Source organism: Pteropus vampyrus, unplaced genomic scaffold (assembly GCF_000151845.1).
Source record: "Pteropus vampyrus isolate Shadow unplaced genomic scaffold, Pvam_2.0 Scaffold193, whole genome shotgun sequence".
NCBI lineage: Eukaryota > Metazoa > Chordata > Mammalia > Chiroptera > Pteropodidae > Pteropus > Pteropus vampyrus.
The window spans coordinates 290173-316566 of NW_011888974.1; the positions used below are offsets into that span (position 1 = coordinate 290173).

General features: G+C 34.8%; 1 protein-coding gene and 1 pseudogene across 1 annotated transcript in view; both read right to left on the reverse strand.

Annotated features, from left to right (window-relative positions):
• Positions 1-380: 380 nt before the first annotated feature.
• GTF2I (general transcription factor IIi) overlaps positions 381-26394 on the reverse strand; it is a 94270-nt gene continuing 68256 nt past the window's right edge. The window contains exons 18-35 of the mRNA XM_023537491.1: positions 22786-22969; positions 21721-21779; positions 18667-18738; positions 17480-17663; positions 16782-16840; positions 16349-16423; positions 10539-10640; positions 9877-9942; positions 9144-9327; positions 8150-8208; positions 7680-7760; positions 7122-7205; positions 6654-6837; positions 5430-5458; positions 3684-3725; positions 2828-2869; positions 2263-2338; positions 381-1525 (exon numbers count right to left, since the gene is read on the reverse strand). Coding sequence (XP_023393259.1) covers positions 2280-2338; positions 2828-2869; positions 3684-3725; positions 5430-5458; positions 6654-6837; positions 7122-7205; positions 7680-7760; positions 8150-8208; positions 9144-9327; positions 9877-9942; positions 10539-10640; positions 16349-16423; positions 16782-16840; positions 17480-17663; positions 18667-18738; positions 21721-21779; positions 22786-22969 — 1565 coding nt within the window. The 3' untranslated portion in view covers positions 381-1525; positions 2263-2279. The remainder of the gene's footprint in view (positions 1526-2262; positions 2339-2827; positions 2870-3683; positions 3726-5429; positions 5459-6653; positions 6838-7121; positions 7206-7679; positions 7761-8149; positions 8209-9143; positions 9328-9876; positions 9943-10538; positions 10641-16348; positions 16424-16781; positions 16841-17479; positions 17664-18666; positions 18739-21720; positions 21780-22785; positions 22970-26394) is intronic.
• LOC111746554 lies at positions 12271-12389 on the reverse strand (annotated as a pseudogene).

Here is a 26394-nt window from a genome sequence, read left to right on the forward strand (position 1 = left end):
ATTGGTTTTCCTGAGCACAAATCTGTAGAGTACACGAGAGGCAGAGGGCTACGCTAAGACAACAGAAACTATCTGGCGCCAATGTAATTTGTACACAAGAAGAGCTAATGTATGTCCTCTGCCTGGGGTGGGACTCTGACCTCAAAATCATACTCCAGCTGCACACAGTTGGCATGTCACAGATAAAAAGTTGGAGGCTCCAGACTCAGCTTGAACTAGATGCATAGTGGTCTCAGAAACACCATGAACGATGGTGTCCTTGTGAGGACCTGAGCCTCCAAACAGTGCCGACCTAACCCTCATCTTGTATTCCACCTACCACCAACCACCCGCCAAGTTTCCCCACACATAATCATGAAAACACCTTAGAAAGAAATGAATTAGTGTGTGAAAGGCATGGATGGATTTTATTTATTACCCTATATCTACATTTTAATTTGAGGTAAAATATAAGCAACACATAAAAATGCCTATCCCTGCTACCATGTAATATAATTCTCCATTGTGAATATTGTGATAAAGCTAATGAACACTCTATGCCATCACATACTCTAGCTTTTCATATAGCTTGGATTTTACAACTCTTATTGTCTGTGAAATCTCAACATGTGTAAGATTCTCCTACAAATGGCGCAGAATATCAGTGGGTGCATAATTAGCTTATGACCCTTCATTCCCCACACTGGAGCCTCAATTTTACAAGTAGAATTATAAAATAATGACGGCAATGAAAACCCCTTGAGATTGATTCAAGCTGGAACAGTGTTCCAAAGAAATCCACACCACAACAGGTTACATGATAGTGAGGCTTTAGTGTCATTTAGCTTGCCCAAACAGTCATACCTGATCTTAAACTTCTGGTACACCATGCATTTTATTTGGATGAAAAGTAAATGTGGAAGAGGTTCTCTGTATTCCATCTATAAGCCACACACTGAGATACTGACCTCTTACCGGCTATTAGATAATCCAGATGGTTGTTTTTTAATTATGATAAAAAACGTATGAACCATGATAGATAGCTTAGGAAAAGGTTTAGTCAAATATACAGATACTAACTGTTCACTCAGTCATTAAGGAGAGCCGTGAACAAAAGGATCATTTAAATGATTTTTCAAATAGAAAAACTAAAGAACTAAACTATCACAGGTGTTTTCTTCACTGCAGAAGCTGAGATGTTCCAGTAAGAGATATCTTCACTTGATTGGAAAATAAACACCATAGCTGAAGGCTCTGCTGAATCCATAAAAAAAATCTGGTGAGATTCATCCCTGTCATTTTCCCTGTCGTTTTTCCAGCATTGCTGTAAAATCCTTATAATACATTCCAAAGTAAACCAGCCATTCCAAATCTACAGTCACTCTGCTCTTTAATTCAATTCACAGAACTGCTGAAAAAGTAGACATTTCTATCTAAAAGTAGAAAAAAAGGTTTGTATAGAAGGTATTTCTGTTATACAAGTATATTACACAGCTTGGGGCAGTAACAGGTCCGAAAAGCTCTTCTCACCCACTGATACTTTAAGCTAAAACAGGAGAGAAAACAAACAAGCAAGAAAACAGGTTAATCTGATTATAGAAATTTAACATTCATACATATCACAACTTAGCACTTAAATCCATGAACTGATAATACATAGCAAATAGCATGACAAAAAAAGTCTCAGTATAAAAAAATGCCTTGTCAGGTACAGATCAATACTGTCAAGCTGTGTCCTGTTAACTATCACCTAAACATTCAACAGCTCAGGCTTAGTGAAATTCAATAGAAATGAGAACCAAGTTTTGCTGACTCCCAATCTAGTGACTCCTATTATCAACCTGGCCAAGTTTAAGAAGTCTAGAATAATAGGATCAGGCATATAACTTAACTACACAACAAGAAGCACAATGGACTGTGCAGCTCAGCCAGACTCTGCAAATACTACCATGACGATCAGGGGAAAAGTCAGCGTAGTAATACTGACTTGGTGAATTCCAATGGTGAGGACAAGATTTACCCTGCTGACTAAAACAAAATATTTTCTTTTTAAGGCAAAAGTACATTTACATCTTTGATTGACAGACATATATTGATCCAAGGAAAATCTCTGCTTGAATCTTCTAGCTCAAACCATGTGATATGGCTTATACTTGGACCTCACATGCCCTGAAGGTGAGGTCACCATTTATGGCTGAAGCAGGGAAAACAAATTAGCTTATGAATATGCAGGTGTGTTCAGATGGACACTACATGGCATCCCAGACACAGAAGTTGAGTTACCCTAGGAGGGAAGAGGTCTACCACGTAGGGTCTGGTTCTTGCTTGATCTGAGAGCTTCCATCAGACTCCTTTATTTCTATCAAGAAAAACAAAAGGGAACTGTTTCATTGTATTATTAATGTAAACTTGCTCAATTATAAATCCACTCATACCAAACTATTTACTAATATGATTTAAAAGAAATAACAAGGCACTAAAAATAATGTTTTCAGAGATTTCAACAATGTTTCTCTAGCAGTAAGTTTTAAAATTTGCTACCATGTTTTCAAAGTAACAAACATCTTATTACTTATGTATGTAAAAGATCAGCACTATCGAGGTTATATAGTGGTCATTCCACGGTTTCAGAATTCATGAAGAGTCATTTAGGGGAAATGGAGCAAAAGAAACCATGAGTCATCTCTGAACACAATGTTTCTGGGCATAAGCTACAAATCCAATTCAAAAACAAAAGAACAAAACCACTACAGTTCTAGTTTAAAAGATATAAAAACACAATAAGTCCTTTGTCCTAATAAAAGTCTTAAGGAACTTCATTTTTTGACAACCAGACTACCCTTTTTACCTTCTGTTGCAGGAACCTCCAACTGGCTTGGTTCAGCTGATTCTGAAGAGAAACACAAAAAGATTTACTGTAACACTGTTCGAAAATGGCTTTCAATTATTTAAAGAGTAAGAGGGAGGAAGAGGAGAGAAAGTTCTCCAGTCTAAGATGAAACAACAGCCACAGGTTCTTGGGATTAAACACACAATTACTCAACTAAACTTTCAAAATTCTACTTTTCTAAAACTTTTTAAGTTAGCATATACAAGCAAAAGCAGTCTTAAATAATAATCTTAATTGGCACAGTTCTAATGTGAAAGAAAGAAGCTCCTTCTTTATGTCTTCCCACCCCACTTTCTTCTGTGAGCTTCCTTTTAATAAAAGCTTTTCATTACTTTCAATGAATCAGAGTAGCAAGCCCAATCACTTTTTTCTAAGAAAAATTTAAAACTATAATATACGCGTTTCTTCCTAGCACAGTTTGGCTGACAATTACCACTAGAAACAAATGGCATAGAGAGTAAAGTTAAAAGATGACCTTCTCATTCAAAAATTACATTCTACGCCATCGGTTTTAAGGTTCCTGACTTATTTTACCTGACCTAGGACAGTGGGATCAAATGGCTTGTGGTCCAGTTCTCAATCAGGACCTACAGATTGAGATTATACAGGTTTTCAAACGTAGGAGTCAAAGAAACAAAGAGAGAGAGAGAGAGAAAGAGTGTGTGTGTGTGTGTGTGTGTACACACACTTATGTGTTCTGTGTAACTGACTCCTTAAGTTAGGCAAATGTAAGAATGTAAGGCCACATAATCTTATCTAATCCATTTTACTGAAAAAGTAGGAATATTTCTACGTTTTACCCTGCTTAATTTACCTTGGATCACTGGGCTTTCTGACTCATTCTGATCAACCAACTCTGAAAATAAAACAAATTTGTTTAGTAATTAATGACATGATGTTATATTTTAAAAGCATTTTTACATACATTCTCTATTTTGATATTCTAATTTCGTCATAACATAATAGGCACTATTTTCCTTACGACAAGAAGGGAACAAACATTAAGAATTCTGGTATGTCCTATCAAAATAACTTATTCATAATAATTACTACAAAATTATATTAGACTACTGTACAAGGATAAGAACAAAATTAAACATTTTAAACATAAAAGGGGCAGAAAAAGCTTAAAATACAATGTTCTTTAAAAATTACAAAGATAGGTGAATTAAGATTAATAAAAAAATTTGAAAGAAAAAAAATAAATAATGGGATTTTTTTAAATGAACAAAGTTCCCTGGTGTGATTAAAGCTGAATGTCACAAACATGATTTAAAATCTATCAGGTAAGATATACCTCTCTTTAATTACTGATATTACCAGGTACTAACATACTTGGTCAAAAGAGAGGGTATACTAATAACAGAATCCATAAAAAAAAGAACTCAGGGATTGGGAGTACAAACAAATGAATAAATTTTATGATAAAGCAGAACTCAAAACTTGGAGGCAGAAGAGATGTAACCAAATCCTTGACCCTGAAAAATGAAAGTCAGAGAACAGGGTCAACAGTGTGAAGAAATACAGAATGGCAGGGAACAGGTCTAATGACAGCACGTATCTCAGGTCGGGGGGCAAACCAATTCATAAGGCTCTGCTGCTCAATGGTCACCGAAAACTCCTGAACATGAAATTAAAGAGGCTTACACTTTCCCAATGAATAAACTATAGAGTGAATACTCAATGGATTTTAAAGAGTTAGAATAATAACACCAATTAGAAAAAAAAAACTGAAATGCCAATGGTATTAGAAAAGGATCATTCTCACTTTATAAAGTTTAATAAAGTTAATAGAACATAAAACATTCTAGCACACTTAAGTTTTGCTAAAAACACTGTTTAAAATAATATGAGCACCAGGGAACTGGAAGAACACTTCAATTTGTTCATGCAACAATAGTTAGGAGCACAATGTCTACCAGATGCCATGCTTAATAGTAATAGAAGCAAAATAAATCCCATTTAAAAGACTACTACTTATTCCAATACAGCAATTATATAACAACAGTAAAAGTAACAACAGTAGTAGTAATAATAACAAATATAGATTGTATTTACTGAGGACATTCGCTAAGGCTGGGCACTGTTCTAAGTTAGGGGTAAACAAACTTTTCCATAAAGTGCCAGTTAGTAAATTTTAGGATTTGCAGGTCACAAATTCTCTGTTGCAACTTCTTAATTCTTGCCATAAGCAAATAGGCCTGGTAGTGTTTTAATAAAACTTATTTACAAGCATGGGCAGGAGATTGCTGATTCCTGTTTTAGATGCCTGACATATGAGTCATTTAAAATGCTCTAAAACTCTCCAAATGGGTACTAATATCACTACCATTTTGTGAATGAATAAACTGAGATTTTAAAAGTTAAGCAACTTGCCCAATTTTATGTCTAGAAGGTGCCTGGTGCTTTAACACTGAGGGCTAAACTTACGATGAGTCTGCATTTGCATGGTTACTGTGACAGGTGAAATAAAATTTTATGCTCTGTGAGCTAAGTGCATAAGTACACATCCAACTTTCTCACATTCCAGAAAAGAAAACAAGACTTATGAAGTACTCACGGTTATTAATCACAAGTCCTGGAAATGGTCTAAGGAAAGAAATTATAAGTTTATATTCACTCTACAAGAATTTACAAGTATATTCAGTTTATACAACTAATATTTAACCCGTCACAAGTGATAAAATGAAAAATATTATCTACTACTTTTTAATCTTATACTTTTTAATCGATAAATATAAAAATAAATGAAGAGCTAATATAGAACATTATTAGAAAATGTTACATTAAAGGTGGTAGAAAAACAAAAAAATAGAAACAAGGAAAAGGGAATAGAGTAATTCTAATGAAATGGTTTAATGAAAGTAGGCCTTTTCTCAGATCCCTGGGTAAACATTGGTTAAGTGGGACAAAAACAAGGAATTTTTAGCGAAAGGGTAATGAAAGGAGATGGGACTGGATAAGAAAAAGACTTGGGAAGGTAATACATTAGCTATTTCTAAGTGTAGTGCTAAGTATTTTATACTAGAGACAGTGTGAACTTGATAATGAACTGACTGGGGCAGATTTATTGATTGCCAAGTTTTTGTGAGTTAGAAGAGAAGACTGAAGATACCTTGGGACTTTTTCCTTAGGTGGAGAGCAAAGAGAACATCTACTGAATACTTACTGTGATAAGCACATACTAGTAATGTAATTCTCATAATGCTGTTAGAGGGTGGGTATAATCATCATGCCTACTCTGTGGGTAAGGAGCTGATGATGCTCTCAAAGGAAACCTTTACAATTTTATCGTACAGACGAAGAAACAGAAATGACCCAGCTGCCTTAGGATTGAATTCCTGAGATGCCTAGGACAGGAGCTGGCATAAGTTTTCTGTAAAGGGCCAGATAATAAATATTTAAGACTTTGCACAGACCATACTGCCTTTGCCCCAACAACTCAGTTTTACCACTATCACATGAAAGTAGCTACAGACGACAAAATGTAAATAAACGGATGTGACTGTGTTTGAACAAGACTTTATAAAAACAGGAGGCAGGCTGGATCTGGTCAACAGGCAGGCCATGGTATGCTAACACCTTGCCTTAAAAACTGGAGAATTAAAAGAATCAGCAGAGAGAGGAGAGAATCTAACAGTATAATAACTAAAGTATTTTATTTGTTCGTTTCATTACATGGTAAACTTGATTCTATTACTACATATGACTACCTTCTGGAGGATGACTTAGCATCATGATCTGCAGGTTCATTCTGATGACCAAGCAGGGAACTCTCACTCACCTAATGACTGTGAACTTAATGAACTCAGCAGAATCTAAAATCCTTCTCATGGAACTGATTTCCAGGTAGCTGGGAGCTTTGAATGACACTCCAGGAGGCATGCCATCAACTACCACACAGCCAGGGTTAATTGTGATTTTCCTGTAGGGAACTTTCACAGGGAAACCCATACCAATAGCTTCACCTATAATGAGACAAACAGCATAAAAACACAGATTAACCTATCATCTTAGGGAATGTTTAAAAAGCACATGGCCAACATTTATTTTAAAGACTTCCTCCACTGTTAAGTAAGGTTTTTGTACACTTCAAACAGCCTTACATATAAGCTTTAACAAAACCAAAATAGTTATAATTTTATTTTTTTATAGCAAGATTACAACTATCTGAGCATAATTTACTGTTAAAATAACATTGAAACAAAATTTCCTTGTTTTGCAAGTTGTACTATACAAATGAAAAACTTACCGAATTTTCGACTGAAGAGGTCATTAACTTGTTCTCTTAGCTGTCTAGCTTTTTCAACTTTAGACAGTCTTTCATTATCATCGTCTAAAAACAGTTAAAACATGAAACTTAATAATGCTATTTTAGTCCAAGTAAATTTTTATGTGTAACTCACTTTTTGGAATATTTTAAACAGGTCAAGATTAAAATGATTTAACCAAACGATTTAACAAAAACACCAAAAACAACAACAACAACAATGCTACAGCTTTATTCTTATCATAAAAATTTTACCTAGTGCTTTATACTGATTTTTTAAACACACTACGCATCTGGGTGGTAGTCAACAGGTTTTACATGGCAAGTCCATTAATGCCTAGAGCTGTTTAGAAATAAACTGACAGGGTAATGTATTTGGTTAACAATTTGTTGGGGGCAGGAAAGAGAACGCAGCAAGGTGCTATATACTTGACATCCCTGAAATGACTTGAGCAAATTCCAGTGACCATTATCATGAAAGTGAAAAAAAGTGAATAGGAAAACACTCCACAAACTATGCTAAAGGCAGAGAAATCATACCTGGAATTGTCACCTGAATGATGTTAAGATCTTCAACACCTGATGCAGTAGTATTAACATTGGGCGACGAATTTATTTTTCCTTAAAATAGAAATTTAAGATTACAACATGTACAAAATATAATATCTTCTCTAATAATGTGCTTATAATTCAGACTACACAAAAATATTATTTTAACCCAACTTTTATTGAAGGTTTGTTTTTTTTTTCATGGAATGTTTTGTCACTCAGCATCATTAAGCTTCCTGAAAGACTGTTTTTAACCTTTTCTTTTCCTTCTGATGCTTAGTACAGCATCAGTCACATACAAATTCTCAATTAACAAAGGACTGAAATCATAAACTAGTCACAACCCCAATTCTGAATGAGCTTTCCTGGTTTTATCTCAATAGCTATTCTTTAAACAATTTTTCAACCACTGCTACAAAACCAATTTCTAACAGTATGTTTTCTGTAGCAAGAACACTTACTTGGAGGGCTCTTAGAGGAGGAGGTGCTCTCCTTAATTGCTGTCTCAAACATTTCGGGCCTAAAAACAAAAGAAAAAACATGTGTGCTAATAATCCAATAGTAAAACATTAAAAATTAAACAAGTAAATGATTTGAAAAACCAGTAATTCTCTATAAGTATACATTAGGTCTTTAGTAATAAAGAACAACAAAAAAGCAAGGTTCTCTAAAGGAACACACACAAAAAGACTAATTATAACATCCACCTCAGCACTATCTAATTTAAATGGTTCTTCCCATGGTTTCATGATACCCTGGATATATTCAGTGCTAGACTTGAGAATGGAAATAGGAAGCGCCCTGCATGCGAGTACCATGGAAACTTAAGATAGGCTGTCAAAACTTGAGCAAAGGAGTCTTTCTGTATCAGGAAGGGGAAACAGAGGCCACACCTCTACAGACCTGGACAAAATTACAAAAGGTGACCATCATGCTTGGTGATGTCAGCTTTGATTATCTAACAACATCTCTAGGTGACTCAAAATTAAGTGTCAACAAAACCTAAAGTTCATTTCAATTAACTTTAAATAATTTTTGAATATCTATAGGTATTTTCTAATTCTAACTATTCCCATCTATTTCAACTGTGTTGACTTAATTCATATATCTCCAAGTAAATAGGAGAGAAATTTAAAATACTATTTAAGTTGGAGGAATAAAAGGGTTTTATATAACTGAACCACTGCTTAGATTACATCAGCATCACCATTAAAAATATGACTGTGGGCAGATTTAACAAAATCAATTTGTTACTCCTCTGATAAGCTAGAGCCCTCCTTACTCTTTCAATCAAATATGGAAAATTTAAAACATATATAAAAGTACAGCCTAAAAGAGCCTTTTTGACACTAGGGTTAAAAGTTGGCCCTGCTGCAAAGGTGAATCCATGCACCGATCTCCCAGTGGCAAACAGTCTCAACTCATGGTCAATACTAATTCATCTAATTTCCTTACTTTTTAATAATGAACTTAATTTTGGCTTTGTTTCTGAGTATCTTCTCCAGCCTTGGAATGCCAAAAGTAGATGGTCGACGAAATGGCACACCCTCCGGTAAGCCTTCTACATAAAAGTCTTCTGGGAAAGACTCAAATAATGCAAATGGCACTTTCACAGCTTGTTTAAGGCCGAGAGCTTCACCTATAAAATACACACATACATTTCTCATATTTGTAACTTATTAAAAACTAAACCTTTTAAAAATATATATTTTAAATTATATGTTGTGGCTACTAAAATTACATTCTTTTTAAAAGTCATATTAATTTTAATTTTTAAAAATTTCTTGGTGCTCAGAAAAGCAGAAAAGATTATGAAATTCATGCCTGCAAAACCCATACACCTCCAACAACAGCATAATTTAAGTGTTGAACATTTTACTCTGCTCACGTTCTTCTATTTAAAAAAGCTATCTTAGGATTGCGGGGCTGGGAGAATGGGGTGAAGAGTTAAAGAAGTACAAATTAGTAGTTGATAGATGGTCACCAGGATGGGGAGCATGGCATAGGAAATGCAGGAAGCATTAATGTAATGGCTAGGTGGAGAGCCAGAGGAGAGAAAGAGCAATGAGGGGGATTGTTTTATAAACTATATAAACATCTAACCAATGTACTGTATACTTGAAACTAATAATAAAATTTTTTAAAAGCTACCTTATATTTTAATAATAATGTTTCAAAATAAACTTACCACATTTTTCATTGAAAAGATTTTCAACTTTTTGTTTTAGGTCTGTGATTTTGGCATTCCATGCCTCTGCATGTAAAAAAACAAAATAGTTAAGTTGTTAGTAATATTTACCAATACATATCCATGATCAGGATTTTTCATCTTATTTTATTGTACATCTTTAAGAAGTATAAGATAAGAAAATACAAGTTTTTAAGTCATGTCTTGATAACTACTTTAATCCTGACACATTATTAAAATGTTTTATTATATTACTAATATGTTGGCTACAAATAAATGACATATGCTAAAGTAAATTAAAAAACAAAGCAGAAAAAATCTCCCAAAAGACAATTATAGTATCTACTATGGGCCAGGTATAATTCTACCCATTAAATATTTTAGTATTTAAAATCCTCATAACCCGATGAAGCAGGAAGTAATGCTATCCCCATTTACAAAAAAGGAAACTGAGGCACAGAAAAGTTAAGCAGTTTGCCCAAGGTTACAGAATTATAACTATAATGGCACCGAATTTAAACTCAAGCAGTCTGACTCTATAGTCTGTGTGCCTTTGACTGTTAATATATACTGACTTACAAAAACAATTCGCCTAGTAAAATATTTGTATTAATTCCTTTTATTTAAAATTATGAAATAAAAAAAATAAAATGGACATTTACCAAAGGAAAACTCTCTCCCTCGAGGCTTAAAAGGAACATTAGAACCATTAGTCTGGGTAGGGGTTCGCACAGCTGAGGTCTGAGGGTTGTTGTTATTAGGGCCTAAAGAAGAATTAAAAAGCAAACAACATAATCACCACACATATTTAATCATTCTTATTGAAGTCTAGCATATACTGACAAACAAAGTTAAGTTCAAACGGTATATAAGCACCCTGCAATGAAAACAGGCACTGCTGCTAGCTCCATAGACCTCCATCCATTTTTCTACTTCCATCCTTACAATCAGGCATTCTCCTCCAAAACAGAATTAGCTTTCTGGCTCATCTGAGATACGTTCAATTTACTTAATGCTTTGTCATGCCCTCTTGGAGCCATGTAATTTTTGGTTACCTATGTTTGCTTATATGGTTTTCTTTCAACTCCTGAACATAAACACAACATCAGGTGTAATTATATTATCTCCACTAAGAAGTTTTCCTTTAGATTACCTAGCTGACTCACATATTCTTTCTTTGAATTCATAGTACGTCTTAAAAACAATGTTATAAGTAATTAGTTGTTTTCCATTAAATGAAAATGAATGTTAGTTTCAGTTATTCTCATAAACCCCCGGCCCTAACTCTTCTTTATGCAGGTCATCTAATGCTTAAACAGCAAACTTATCTTAAGCTGAAGTAAGTCAACAATTTTAAAAAAGAGCCGAGAAAATAAGAAATTAAGCATCTTCAGATTTCTTTATAAAATAATCAACATTCTAACGATGCATTCTGAAATCGGATTTTCCAATTAAAAAAATATTTGTATAGGCTCTGGGCTTTCACCTGATTTATCATTCTATTAAGTCATCTACTTCTTATGGCTATCCTTCACATAAAGACTTTTGCTTGATGAGTAATTTCTGCAGTAATGTTACTAACAGCTAGAAATACATACCAGTCACTATACCAAATATATGCATTAATTAAGTTTTTACAGACATCGGTACCATCTCCACTTTACTGATGGAGAAATTGAGTCATGGGGACTATGTAACTTATAGTCAATCACACCGCTGGTAAGTGGTGGAGTTGGAACACCAACCTTCAAAGTCTGACTCCTCGGCCTTCGCCACTACATTATCTCGCCAGCATACTTATGGACAGGGCTTTCATGAATCATTTCCTAGACCTAAATAATAGATGTCAAATACACAGCATACATATAGCCACTCTTATCTTCTTTACTTAACCTAGATATGGACTCAGAATCCATAAGAGTACTAGGAATTTCTGATGGGAATGGGGGATGAAGATGAAATTTATCTGTCATCCCCCATAAAATGTCAACATTCAACATTCTTTATCTCAAAACTCCTGGATAAAAAACACAGCTACTTTAGATAGTATAGTGATGAAAGCAAAGTGTTTCTGGACCACCTGGCCCTAGCAACCTGGTTTACCTGATACGCATAATAATAATACAGAGGAAATAAGTACATTCCATTAACTATAGTTCTGTAATGGGCTATTAAAGTCATCCAACTAACATCTCTGCTTAAATTCCATGCTCTTGAAGCAACCTCTTAATATTGACAGGGCAAAACAGGAAGAAACTTGTGAGTGGCTGACAGAATTTAGTTGGCTAAAATATCTAGTTCATATTCTAAATCAATAAACTGCAATTCTGGTTTACGCTTGAGTGAAATAACACTATACACCACAAGAATAGCTAAAATCTTTTTCTTTTTTTACTCCTACAGCACCAGGTCTTCCTAGGTGGTCTCCCATCCAAGTACTAACCAGGCCCGACCCTGCTTAGCTTCCGAGATCAGACAGGATTGGGCTTGTTCAGGGTGGCATGGCTGTATACAAGAAAAGCTAAATTTTTAAAAATGACAATACCAAGTACTGTGAGGATGTGTAGCAACTGGAATTCCGACACACGTCTGGCAGGAGTTTAAAATAATACAACCACACTGATATAAACTGTTGGGCAATTTCTTAGTAAAATAGAAACCCAGCAATTCCACTCCTAAATATCTACTCATGAGAAGAAAAGCATAGGACATATTCGATACACAAATATTCATGATGTCTTTATTAGACAAACGCTGGAAATAAACCCAAATGTCCACTGACAAATGTATAAGCAAAATATGGGGAATCCATACAAGACAGTGATCCTCAGTAATAAAAGGAAATACAACAGGCAACAATAATTATAAATTTAAAAACATTATGCTGAGCATAAGATGCCAACCATAAAAAGGATACAGTAATATTCCACTTATATGAAATTCTACAATAGGCAGAAGTATTCTGTGGTGACGAAAAGTAGATCAGTGGTTGCCTATGGCCTGGACTTGCAAGATACTGACTGCTGAGGAGCATGGGAGAAACATTTTAGGGTGATGGAAATTGTTCTATATGTTAACTAAAGTGATGATACAAACATTTTTCAAAACTCAAACTGTATAACTAAAATGGGTGCATTTTCTCACATATAAATTATATGTAATAAACTGCATTTTTAAAGTAATAAAAAATTCCACTTCTAAGCATGATGTATTATTTAAAACAAAATATAAATAAAGGTACAAACAAAATAACTCCTTCTTATCACTAAACTGACAAAAGGTTCCTGGATATAGACATAATTATTCACTAGTAAAATCACTTTAAAATACTAACAACTATTTTATAGTATTTTAACCTATATAAATTAAATTCAGAGTGCACTTATAAAAAGCTACCGTAGGATAAGTCATCAGGGGCTGGGGTGAGGGGGGAAAGGGAGAGTTACTGTTTAACAGAATTTGGTAGGGAAAATGAAAAAGATCTGGAGATGAGCGGCAGTTATGATTATACAGCAACATGAATGTACTAATGCCACAAAACTGTACACTTAAAAATGGTTCAAGCAGTAAAATTTAGGTCATACATATTTAACCACCATTTTTTAAAAGTTGCGGTGGATGGAGTACTGGCATATGGTACAACAGAGATGACCCTGGAAAATATTATGCTAAATAAAAGAAGCCAGTCATGAAGAACCACATATTATATGATTCCACTTATATGAAATGTCCAGGATAGGCATATCCATGGAAACAAAAATGTAGATCAGTGGTAGGGAGATGGGGTGCGACTGTGAATGAATATGGTTTTTTTCCTAGGTGATAAAAATGTTCTGGAATTAGACAGTACTGGTGGTTGTACAACCTTATGTATATACTAAAAATTACTCAATGGTGTATTTTAAAATGGTGAATTTTGTTTTGTGATTTATACCTCAACTGAAAAACAGCTTGAGTTAACTACTACTCTACTGCCAATTTACAGATCTACTAGCTAAAACAGAGATTTTAGTAATTTACCTAACTGATAGAGCCAAAATTTAAATCCAAATGTATTGGCTTTGAAAGCTTGTGCTTTAAGTTCTCCTTCCTCACCGCCCCTCCTCCCCCTCCCCTTCAAACAGACTCAAGCGAAAACCTGCCAGGGGATTCTAGAAAGGTGTCCTGCTTTTTCTAACAATGAGTCCAGGCAGGGCTGAATATCTTCTATCTATATCTTGCCATGAATGTAGATGTGATCACTGAACTCAAGTGGTCATTCTGTACCCATACAGACAGGGCCTAGAGGAAACAGAGAAGCTATTCTCCTAGTTTTTGAAACTACTGAAGGTAACCTACCTTCAAAAATATTTTTATGTAAGAAAAACAAGTATGTCTTTGTTTGTAAAATCACTGTTAGATGCAATAGTGATTTTTTTTTTTTTTGCAATCCTAAAGTAATACCTGGTAACCTTATGTCCATAGGCCTAATCATTTTAACCCATTATATTAACTCTTCTTTTTCTAACACTTAATTAAACAGGAATTTATTTATACTTAGTAAGCTTTAACAGCTCAATGGATCAAAAACTTGAAAATACAAGAGTAATAACCTCCAGAAGTATATACCTAGTGTGCCAACTGATAAGTGCAAATTAATCTATTTTTTAAAAATATGCTGCTTGTAATGCGCTATTACTGTACAGCACCTATAAAAACGGTACATATCAACTGTTTCATTTTCCCCCAACTTTAATATTTAACACCCACAGATTAATTTGAGATCAGGACACTGTTGTATACACAATGTAACTTTATACTAGTTAAAGAGGAGAAAAAAACAATTTAGAAGCTGTAGTGAGCTTTACTAAATATTATCCTCTGTGTATAGGTTTTAAGCCTTTCTTAATGTTCAGAATGTCCTAAAATAAGTTTGTAGCTCTGACAGGGTTCTTTGACACAGTAGTCTCTCTTTTTTTGAGGTACATACTGTTTTTTTTTTTTTTATGTCACCCTTACTTCTATCAAAGAATATACTTACATTGCAAAACACCTTTTCTATCTCTTAACCTAAGCATGTGTTATTCAACTTCATGGTAGCCTGTCATCTTACCACTCCGCCTTTCCTTCTGAACTCACTCTGTGACCTCTAATCTCACAACCCTAGTGAAGTTATGGGACCATTACTCCCTTAATTGCTTTACTCATTCATCTATCAAATGAAGACAACATGGATTGATCCTTTGAAGAACACAACTGTTATGACACTAGAATCAACTAGTTCTTCTGGCCACTGATACCTTAAAAATTCCTAACAAGTACAGTTGGAACAAGATACAAAACTATGCTCCTGAGAATATGAGATTATTAGTCATTAGTCAAACTGTGTTACTGTATTTAATCAGCACCTTTGCTCACGCTAGGCTCTCTCTCAGGAACAGCATTCCTGTGTCTCTGCCTGGAGATATTCTACTCATAATTTACATGTAACCTTCTTTATGAGCTTCCATCAACACCTTATGCAGTATCACACTGTTCATATTGTTGAAATCTTTTACGGTTCCTAGCCCTGATCTGTCTGATTGCTCAGTATCTGTGTATTTCTAATACAAGTACACCACAAGCAACTTACTTTTTACTTATGAGTTCCTTCAGGAAAGTATGCTAAACTTGTGTATTAGAGACATCTTCCTCAGATCTTATTCAAAAAGAGGAAAGAACTGAGTACATTTTACTTTAATTCTTGGCAATTTTTAACAGAAATGATTAAACCAGTGTATGATATCCATAAATTGCCCAAGGAGCCCTGATGCCTTTCATGTGAAAAAGTAAGTTCTCTGTTGAATATATAAGATAACTAAATGGGGGTGGACTAAGGTTCTACTCACTATCAACAAGAAAATTCTTATTACAAAACTTGAGATCATGTGACAAAAAGAATTATCTTAATGAAGTTGTCCTTTCCTTTTACTTAATGAAGAGACAGAAGGAGCTATCCACACCTAAGAGGAAGCTGAATATTGTCTATAATATCATATGAAGTACTTTAATACTGTGAACATGAAAAAGAATCCCACAGATCCAATGGGAGTGGAGAGAAGAGAGTGAACCTGAGGATGCAGAAGAAACTAGTTTAATCCAAGGTACTGCTGTTTAAACCATCTCTAAACTTCCTTTCCTGAAAAGAATAGGAAAAAATGGAGATAAGAAAAAAATTCCATACATTCTTGTCTGCATCTATACTGCATTATTAGGAAAGAAAGGCATTTTAGAGTTTACTATATGCTCAAGAAATATCATGTTGACCCTTTTGAAAATTTCAGTTAGAAACATTCAGAAACTTAGTTTTAATCACAGGTAGCTAATTCATACCGAAAACCAGTTTTATAAAAACTCATGTGCATAAAAATATAAATAGTAATCGGAAGAATCAAGAGATATAACTAGTGAAGAACTGGAGAATCAACACAAGCATGCCACAAATTGGCCTTACCTTCCACAGTGACCTCAATTTCAGGAACTTTTGAATTACTCCCAGGGCTTCGTGGTCTTTTCGGGGACTGCAAGGCTGTAAATGTAAAGTAAGCACACGATTACTTTTGCATATTGTAAAAGAAACAGGAGGGGATGCTTTAGAAGAGCAGAGTATTAAAATTCATACAGCTTGGCTCTTTTCAAAGTAATCTGAAGAATTAAACTGGTAGTGTAATCCTCCACATGAGTCTCAACAAAGCTGTGGAAACATTAATGAAGGAGGATTGCAAACATGAAATTTTCAATGAAAATTATTTTGGAGGTGGAAAAAGGTCCGTTAATTAAAATATAACTTAAAAATATTGGCCACTGATTCAGTATGACTTAGGTAATGCTGATAAAGAATGTTTTATTGCACTGAAGTATAATAAAGAGTATATATAATCTCTTACCTTTAGTGTTTATTTTACTAGCCATTCCAGGAGGCAAGTAGGAAATAACTAGTTCAGGTCTAGAGAGAAAACCAAGAAGCATTACAGTAACCAGTGCAATATTGGTTTTCACAGCTAGTAGAAATGATCATGACCAATGGTTTTTATAAAGGCGATCACAGAATCATTCTGTTTGCAACAATAATATCGTTCTTTCTGAACAAAAAATCTCTCACTTTTCCTTCCCTTAACTACCCGCAAAATGATTTTAGGGAGAGTAAATAACTGCTTTCATGAAAATGAAAATTAATACTAGTTTCTTCAGCTACTAAATTTCTGGAGACATACAGATGAGGAACTTGATCACTGAAATTCAGTTGCCCAGAAGTTTAACCAGGAATAAGAGCGAAGATAAAAATTAGCATTTTCATCCTCCAATCAAGTATTTAGGAATATTAAGAACATCAGTGTCTCTACCCAACTAACCACCATTGTGAGGCAGGTGGTACAAGTCTCCCTGCACTAATGGAGAAAAACCAAGTACATGTGAAAAGATTTATTTGCAAAGGCAATGAACAATGCCAGCACTGTAGCTCAGGGCTATGTTTTTCCATCATGGACGTCAAAGCCTTAGCTGTCAAATACAGCTAGAATTTAAATATAAATATAACCTTATCATTTTAACTTCAGAAATGACTACATTGGCAAATAGAACTTACTTTTTAACAACAAACTTGATTTTATTACTGCCACGGACAATCCTTTCAAGTCGTGGAATTCCAAACCAGGTAGGACTTCGAAAGGGAATTCCTTCTGGCAAGCCTTCTACGTAAAGGAACTCAGGATTTGATTCAAACACAGGATATGGTACTTTTACTGCCTCTGTGAGTCCAAGAGCTTGAGCTGAAATTATAAGAAAACATAATTTATGGAAGGTAAAGTTTAATCTTTTATTTTTTATTGAGGTATAACTGACACAATATTATATTAATTTCTGGTATACAACACAATGATACAGTATTTGTATATACTGCAAAATGATTACCACAATAAGTCACATCCAGGCAGTCTCAAATATGTTATACAGAAGTTCCCTACGATCCAGTAATATCCACTTAATATGAAGGCATTTTGCTTAGTATATTGTACAAAACTGAAGAACAAGCCTAAAAAATAAGTACTTTTAAGAGGAACATTTTAACACTTCAAATCAAAAGGATGGTTATATTGTTAGTCAAAATTATCTCTGTGCTCTGAGCAGAAGTGAACTATAGCCATTCCACACTGAAATGGCACCTACCCAGCCTTTGTGTTGTCATCTAGATGCAAGTTTGCTGTTTAAACAATAAGAGTTGCATAGATGCATCTAAGCAGAACCCACCAAGTTAGAGAGATCAGAGGCAGAGTATTCAAAATTCCTGAACTAGGACACAAATGTCAATACGAGGTATTAAAATGACAGATGGGAACACCCCGGGAATAATGCTATTACTCCCACTCCTTACTTCCTTCTCCATGACAGACACACCCAATCAACTGAAACACTTGCTGAGCCTCCTCAGAATCCTTCTCAAGACAGCGCTCCAGGAAACCGCTGTCAACAAATCTAAGTTGAAACAAATGGTGAAACCTATTTGCCATATGGTGTTAGCCAGATTAGAAGTACAGACAGTGGAACGGAGATTTATCCCAACTCCTCCCTTCCTTTCCCGTTTTGACACATGAGAAAACTGAATCCAAGAGAAGTAAAGTAACTTGCTTGGTTTAAGTGGCAAATTTAGTAGCAGAAATAAACTAAAACTCAGTTTCGGGACTTTCCTTCTTTAGGTCCTCAACTGCTATAATTCATTCAGGACACTGCCTCTCATTTGTTTTTAAACAGACATAATCACTGTGTTTTACTTACCAAATTTCAAATTAAAAATCTCTTCCACTTGCTTTCGTAGTTTAGTAATTCTGACATTCCAATCTTCTTTGACTAGAAAGTAAAAATAAATCTAATTAACAATGCTCCTTATTGGTGCTAACATAAAATTAGATTGGATCCATTATTTCCAGTGATGGTCTTTTTTAAAAATTGAAAGTAACTGACATATTAACATTGTATTAGCTTTAGGTATAGAATCCAGTGTTACTCTTAATTCAACTTTAAGAACAAAAATTTTGGGTCTTAAGGAAAAGAATGATTTCCTGTACTTGTCAAATATCAGAACTGAAGGAGACAATTCAAATTTAAGTTCACACTGTAAGTAAATAAAAACATGTTTGCACAAGTGCTCTAAGTGAGTGGTTTTCAAATATTATTCTTTTGAGAAACATCAAGAGAATCCTTAGGGGACAGGGAACACCGGCTGTGTAAAGCTCCAGGGCTCCTATACCAGGTAGCACCACAACAGCTGCACTTGTATTTGCTTTCTATACAAGCATTCCTTGTTTTATCAAACAGGTATGTGCCTAAAAACCCACACAGAGCAAAACTTTACTAATCATAGCAAGTAATAAATGGTAAAGGAATGAAAATAAATGGCAGAAATAAATGTTAAAGGGATTAGGGAGTTGTCATTCAACACTACTCACATCTACAACTTGGTTTATTTCATTACCCCTTATTTATTAGACAATCATTTCTTTTTAAATGTAATATTTAAAAAAGCTCTTACAAAAGACATGTTAAGATGTCACTTATTTGGACAGATAATCAGGGCCTATTTGATGAAGCTGAGAATGGAGAGGATGGACTTTGGGGATAAAGGAAGATAACGGGGGGTATTGGATAAAGAAAGGAGGGAGAGAGAAATGGGGTAGGGGACGGAAGGGCAGAGAGTACAAGAATCACATCAAGTATGGAAGTCACTGTGTTTGCCGAGAAAGGCAGTGGGAAACGTTGAAGTTCTCAAAACACTGCCAAAAGTCGGTGGCCTCAGAAAATCTTTTAACATTTCTTTTACTTTATTTTCACTGTAGGTCTTTAAAACCTTCACTTAAAAAAACCCCTAGCATTTCAAGGGTTTAACATGGTAGCTCAACCATTCAGCCAGAGTAATTCTGGTATAAACCAAATCTGAATCGTTACTATAAAGGTACCTAGGCTCTCTCCTTTTCCAAGGCTTCTGTTAACTCATTGCTCAGTCACCCCATTTGACTCAATCGTACACTTCCTTCTCCGGTATTTGCTACTCTAATACCAAAGATCTCCAACTCTTCCTCCTCCTCACACGAGCTAAGTAACATCTCCTTGTTCTTCCCCTTCAAAGCTCAATTACCTGGCTAGCTCTACTTTCTCGCACATGACATGTATTTTTTACCTAATTGAGGGAAAGGTGTACCCACAGTGTATTTAAGCATACGACTATTATTTAATCCCAGGTCATGCCAAGAATTAAGTAGACATTGCTGATGGTAATAGTGACTAACAAAATTCTTTTGTCATGTCATCTACGACTTGAGTTGGGCCAGCAAAAGGCTATTAATGCCTAGTTCACTGGCAGACCAACTATATATTTTGATGGAATGAAGAGTGATAACCTGAATTCTTTCCAAAGTCTTCTATGAATGATAGAAGGCCAAATATTGTTAATGATTCAGAGTATCAAGATTCTTCTTTTGATAATAGGCCTTTAACTGATCTATGCTAGAAGATAGCACTTCAAGTACTGCTGAAAATATTAATCAGGCCTTGGAGTAATATCTATGGTGTCTGTATATCCTTTCAATGATACAAGTTTAACATTCTCAGTTTGCAGCCACTACTAGAATTGTCCCTAATAAAAGCAGTGATTACATTAATCATAACACTGAAATTGAGGTCTGTCTTGAAAAAGGAAGACTTTCATCATATTCTGGCCAATTCATATTAAAGCTCTACCTTTGGGGATATGTTTCTTTCCATTACTTCTCTTAGCAAAGTCTGTATCATCTCCGACCTTCAATTCATCACCAATACTTTCTTTCCCTAAATCAAAAGCATGCTGAGGAAGTTGTTAATTTTGATTCGCAACCTGAGTTAAGCACTGATTATACCTTCTCCTCTGCAGAATTCCTGTCACAGGATAATTTTGTTACCCTAGGTATTTCTCAACCACTTTTCATGCCATGATAAACACAAGATTATATAACCCATCTGGCATACTGGCTGACCTTTACCAGCTGCTCTCAGGTACTCTAAGAGCTGAAGGATCAGTATTTTAGTACAGACAACTCCATCTTGTGTAACAGTTCACCTTACTATTTACAAGAATGATTAACTACATGAATTCAGAAACCACCATTGGTTTTTGACAACAAAAGTTCTCAGGGTTGTAGAAGATCTGTAAGTTGTGGTCACTTTTCTGACATTATGCAATGGTAAACAAAAAGGTGGGAAACAAATAAAAGCATATTTATAGCTCAAATAGAGAAAATAAAACTATTTATACAACTGAGACTTGAAAGTTCTTTTCTATTGGGTAATAATGTCAGTGAAGCTGCCAGAATTATAGTGTTTGTCATATAAAAAACAGGGTCTATGTGAATAAAGATTGAAGTCTAAATCTTCATGGTATGATACAGTCAAGTGATTACTTGAAACACGGCTAATTAAATTGAGATAGCATACAAAATTATACATGGAAGTTTAAAAAATGTAAATATATGAAATGAAAAATGTAAATTCCTTCATCATGTATTTATATTGATTACAGGTTGAAACATAAGATCTCACTACTAGAGAATTTTAAATGACATATGTGGCTGGCATTTGTGACACATATTATTTTTCTAGTGAACACCACTGATCTAAATTCAATGCTCAAGCTTTCGCAAAACTGCTTATTTTCATATTGATAAATCAAGGAGTATCTGTATTGAGCTTCCACAAAAGATATTTTGGGAGGAAGGAACCCCAAAATATCCTTCACTTTAAAAGATTTTTTAAAAGCTTGAAAACCTCTGATCTAATAAGAGGAATTTACAATTGTTTTACCTGGTGTATTCGTTCTTGGCTGAGTAACTTCAGTAGTACTGTGAGTCAGAAGTTCTGGTCTGTAAAAATGCGGTTGATATTAGTAACAGAGCATTTAGGAATGCCTTAGAGGCCTTCCACACAGCTGTGCACTGCCACTGATTTTAAATGTCGTTCATTCGCCTTCTGCAGTGAAAATGATCATTTTGGTGACTCCAGATTATTTTGAAAATAGCAATTTTCACAGATTTCAGGTCCTCAAAGGCATTTTAAGCTTAACTGTACAAAAGAGTCACCTTTTCTCCTAACCAGCTCAACTTTGTTTCTAAACCTCACATGAACTATACCTCAATACAGCTAGAAATATCTAGCTTTGTCATCCTAAGGTTGCCCCTCTGTTATAAAATTAGTACCAACACACATACAGAAATGAACAACCTCTAAACAGTAAAAGTACGAGAGTCTATCCCCACCACAATCCTTCTGTATTAAAGCAGGCCTTCTGTTCACACTCCCTACTCCCAAATTACCTATTTTGCCATCCTTCAAATCCAAGCCAAAATAACATTTAAAAAATGCAAACCCAAATTATTTTAAGGGGAATCAGCTTTAAAACTTTTTAATTACTCCACTGACTGTGTAGGTTATTAGGCCTTTTTCCACTTGGCCACCTTAGTTTACCACAAAGCAACTCACTCATTTCACAATGAATGGTGGGGTTAAGTAAACATTCAAGTACATTTGACACTTCCCTGTCCCTACTTATCTTATTTCCTTTCCTCCATTCTCCATATACAACTGACCAATCTACATGCCACCTGTCTTCTCAAAAGTGCTCAGTAATACTTTATTGTATTTATCTCTGTAATAAGCCTCCCAAAGACAGGGTTCTTGTTGATCTCAATTTTGTACATCTGGTGCCTGGTACTAAATCAACATTTGCTCAATAAATGAATCTAAAAGTAATACCTTAATTTTGAATATAAGAGTCAGTCCAACTGAGAAAGTAACAAAAGGCTCATTTACATGAAATGAATCTTTTCTTAAAGAAAACATTAACTTTGTTTCTACAGATTATAATATTACCTTTTAATAACAAATTTAATTCGATTGCCCACTTGAATTATTTTTTCAAGCCTTGGGATTCCATACCACGAGGGACTTCTAAAAGGAATGTTTTCTGGAAGTCCTTCCACATAGAGATCATTAGGATGTGCCTCGAATTTCTGGTAAGGTACAGCCTTGGCTTCAGTACTCCCCAAGGCTTCAGCTTTACAGAAGAAAAGCAAAAGGAGATTAAGTTTTTGCTGAAATCATATTTTTGTACAATCCATAGCAAAGTCAACTTTTTGAAAAGCCAAGTATACTCTGGAAACATATATAATAACTACTGAAATAGACTTAATACAGCAAATTCAAGTATTAAAGGCTTCTGTTCAAGGGTAACTTGGGGTGAACTTGTTTCCTGATTCTAAGACCATATATATTAACAGCTCTAAGATCTTATAAAAATTTTTTTCAATATCTTTGGGAAGAAATAAAAACAAAATCATGCATGACACAATAAATAATGCAACTTAAACACTACTTTTTCAAACATCTGAAGGCAGATTTTTGCTACTTAATGTTGTATGAACATAATAATCATTTTATTGGCTCCTACACACTAAGTTATTTTAGGCTATACCTTTATTTGACTGTAACCATGAGATTATTTCTTTACCCCTTAAACATCATGAGTGAACCATTTTAAAAGGAAATAACTTTGCACAAAGAATTCATGGAATGGGAAATAAAATAGTAAGCAGAGACCTGTTTAGATTAAGAGACACATCAACCAAAGTAAACAAATGAACCTTGTTTACATACAGATTCAAAGCAAAAACTTTAAATAGACTTTCTGGATGAATGAGGAAATTCAAGGATGGACTAGATAACAGTGGATACAAAGAAACAGTCAATTCCGTCAGGTGTGATGACACTGTGTGTAAGGAAATGTCAACACTGTTTACGGCTGCACACTAAACAAATAAAATGACATAATGCCTATGATTTGCTTTACAAGAATCCTATAAAGAGAAAAAAGAGAAACTACCAAATGTGGAAAAAGTCATAAATGATCACTGAATATGAAATTAGGCATATGGGAATTCATTGTACTTTTTTCCCTGCTTTTCAACAGACACAGAATTGAAGTTCTGTAAAGTTCTGTACTTTTTTTCCTGCTTTTCAATAGATACAGAATTGAAGAAATGTAAAAATGAAATTACGAATCCTTGCTCTGAAACCACATCCAAACAGAGCTTTTATAAGATTCGGACAATTTACACAATATCAGTATATATAGGTTTCCCTTGTATTCTGTACGATACATTTAAATATTCTACAATCTGATGGTTTAAGAGTGCTTCTTTGAAGAATTATTTGCATTTCTTTGATTCTTAGATTGACTTTCCTTTCAAAATTAAAGGCCTTCTGTGTGAATTTTTTCCATGAAAAATTCAAGATTTATAGTGTTTGACAGTTATAGAGAATCTAGGTTTTCTTCTTTCCCTTTTAGGGACCTTAACTTGAAGCAGCAATTCTGCTGGCATTCTAAGTAGCTACAGTCCTAGACCCACCTAAGGCCATTAACCTCAACTAAAAAGAGCCAAGTTTTTGTTGTTTGTAATGCCACAATACATAATCTCTTACCTATTTTCTTAGCTCTCATAGATTGTCAAAGTACTTTCCACTGACCATTTTTTCCTTGTAAGAACACTAACTTGTCAACAGCCTCCTCTTTTCATGAGGCAAAAGTCAGCTTGCTTGGAAAGCATCAATGATCCTAATAGGTTTGGCTGCTTCTTTTCCCAGGCTCAATTTCCAGAACTAAACATGAGGGCAAAGTTAAGGCCTGTTCATGGGGATACTCATTATCATATGTCACTCGTGAGTTACAATGAAAGTATGGTGGCATTTCTAATGACAAACAATGTTCATCATCTGATTTATTTTATCAAATACCTTGGAAATATGATTTTTAAAGTGCTGAAGATTATTTATTGTTCATTAGCTGATTAAGAGGAGATAAATTATCACTAAGGTCCTATATTTGTGGTAGGCAGTCAAGGATATCAAAGAGGAGAAAAACCTTAAAATTCTGATAGATTGTCAAAGTACTGATGCATTAAATTCTAGGGGAGTTAAACAGTATAAGTAAAAGAGAAGTACAGGATTCTGCAAACAATACATGATTAGTGATCTCCATTTGTACCAATCACCTGTGTTGCCCCTAAAAACTGGTTTCCTGGGACTTTAAGACCAAGTGCCATGCACTCCTCTTGGAAACCATAGGACAAACAAGAATCCTCACCCAGGAGACTTGGCTCTTTTTGTGGTGCAATTCCAATGGTTTCTTTCACAAAACAGTGAGGACCACTGTGGTCCTTGGGATTCTCACACACAGCTCTCCACTGTAGCCTTTCTTGCCCGTGATAGCTGTGGCACTTCTGTACTTTGGTCTTCTCAATACTATTATTTAATGAGGCCCAATGTACAGTATGTAACTGAAAGGTTCAGTGATAGGTATCTGAGGGCTTTAGAAGACACTTTAATGACACCGGTCCATTCAGTAAATATTTGTTGAGCACCTGACCAAGCACCAAGCACAGTTCTAGCAATAAACAAGACAGACAAGGTCTAGACTGTCATATCTATATGTTACATTGGGAGAAGATAGACAACCATTAGTACCATTTTTTGAGGAAAATAAAAAGGGTGATGAGCTGCAGCATGCTTAGTGATTTATGTTAGGATACTCAGTAAAGACCTCTCCAATGTGGCTGCATTTAAACTGAGATGTAAATAAAAAAGAGACGCACAAGAACACCTGAGACAGAGCAGTACAGAGACAAGAACAAGAATGGTACAACAGTGCAAGCAGGGTATGAGCTCAGAAAAAAAGAGAACAAGTAGATGGTCATTATAGCTGGTACGAAATGAACAAGTGAGATAGAAAATGAGATGACATTAGAAGTAAGGCAGGATGACTGTGTTTACTCTATCCAATGGACTCAGAAGTATGCCACGTGATGCTACCTAAAAGTCAAAATTTTAAAAAATGGAACATGTGTATTATGTTGCCAATGTCTTCACTCTAACTCAGTTATAACACTAAAACCATTCCTTACTGCTCTTACATGTTGAAGAAATCACCTGAGGGAGAAGATGGATGATCAGTTGTCACATCAAAGGAAAAAGATGATTCTAGCAGCATCCATTTTTGTTTAAGCCTTCCACTATTAGATCTGTTACATGATATAGTTTATGCTCCTAACTGATACGGCTAGAGACATAGTACTGAATTAACAGCATCTGCCTAACAGAAAATGTGATGTATTTTATGCATGTCAATAAAGGAATGACCTGTTCTTATTCTACAAAGAATGGAAATTAGAAAACGATCTTTGTATTCCAAAATAAGAGTCTCAAATATTTTGTAATTTTCATTTAAATTTTAGAAGGCTTGGAGCTATCAATTTATCTTCCAATACACTGTTTAATATAGCACCGAATAAATGATGCAAGTTGTCAATGGATGAGCGATCAACTAATAGCTCTGCCAGTAACTGATTTATTTTTCTTCAATAAAGTTGCATAAACCAAAAAAAGAAAAAAGAAAACAGAAAGTAATCAGGATAAAGATAATATATT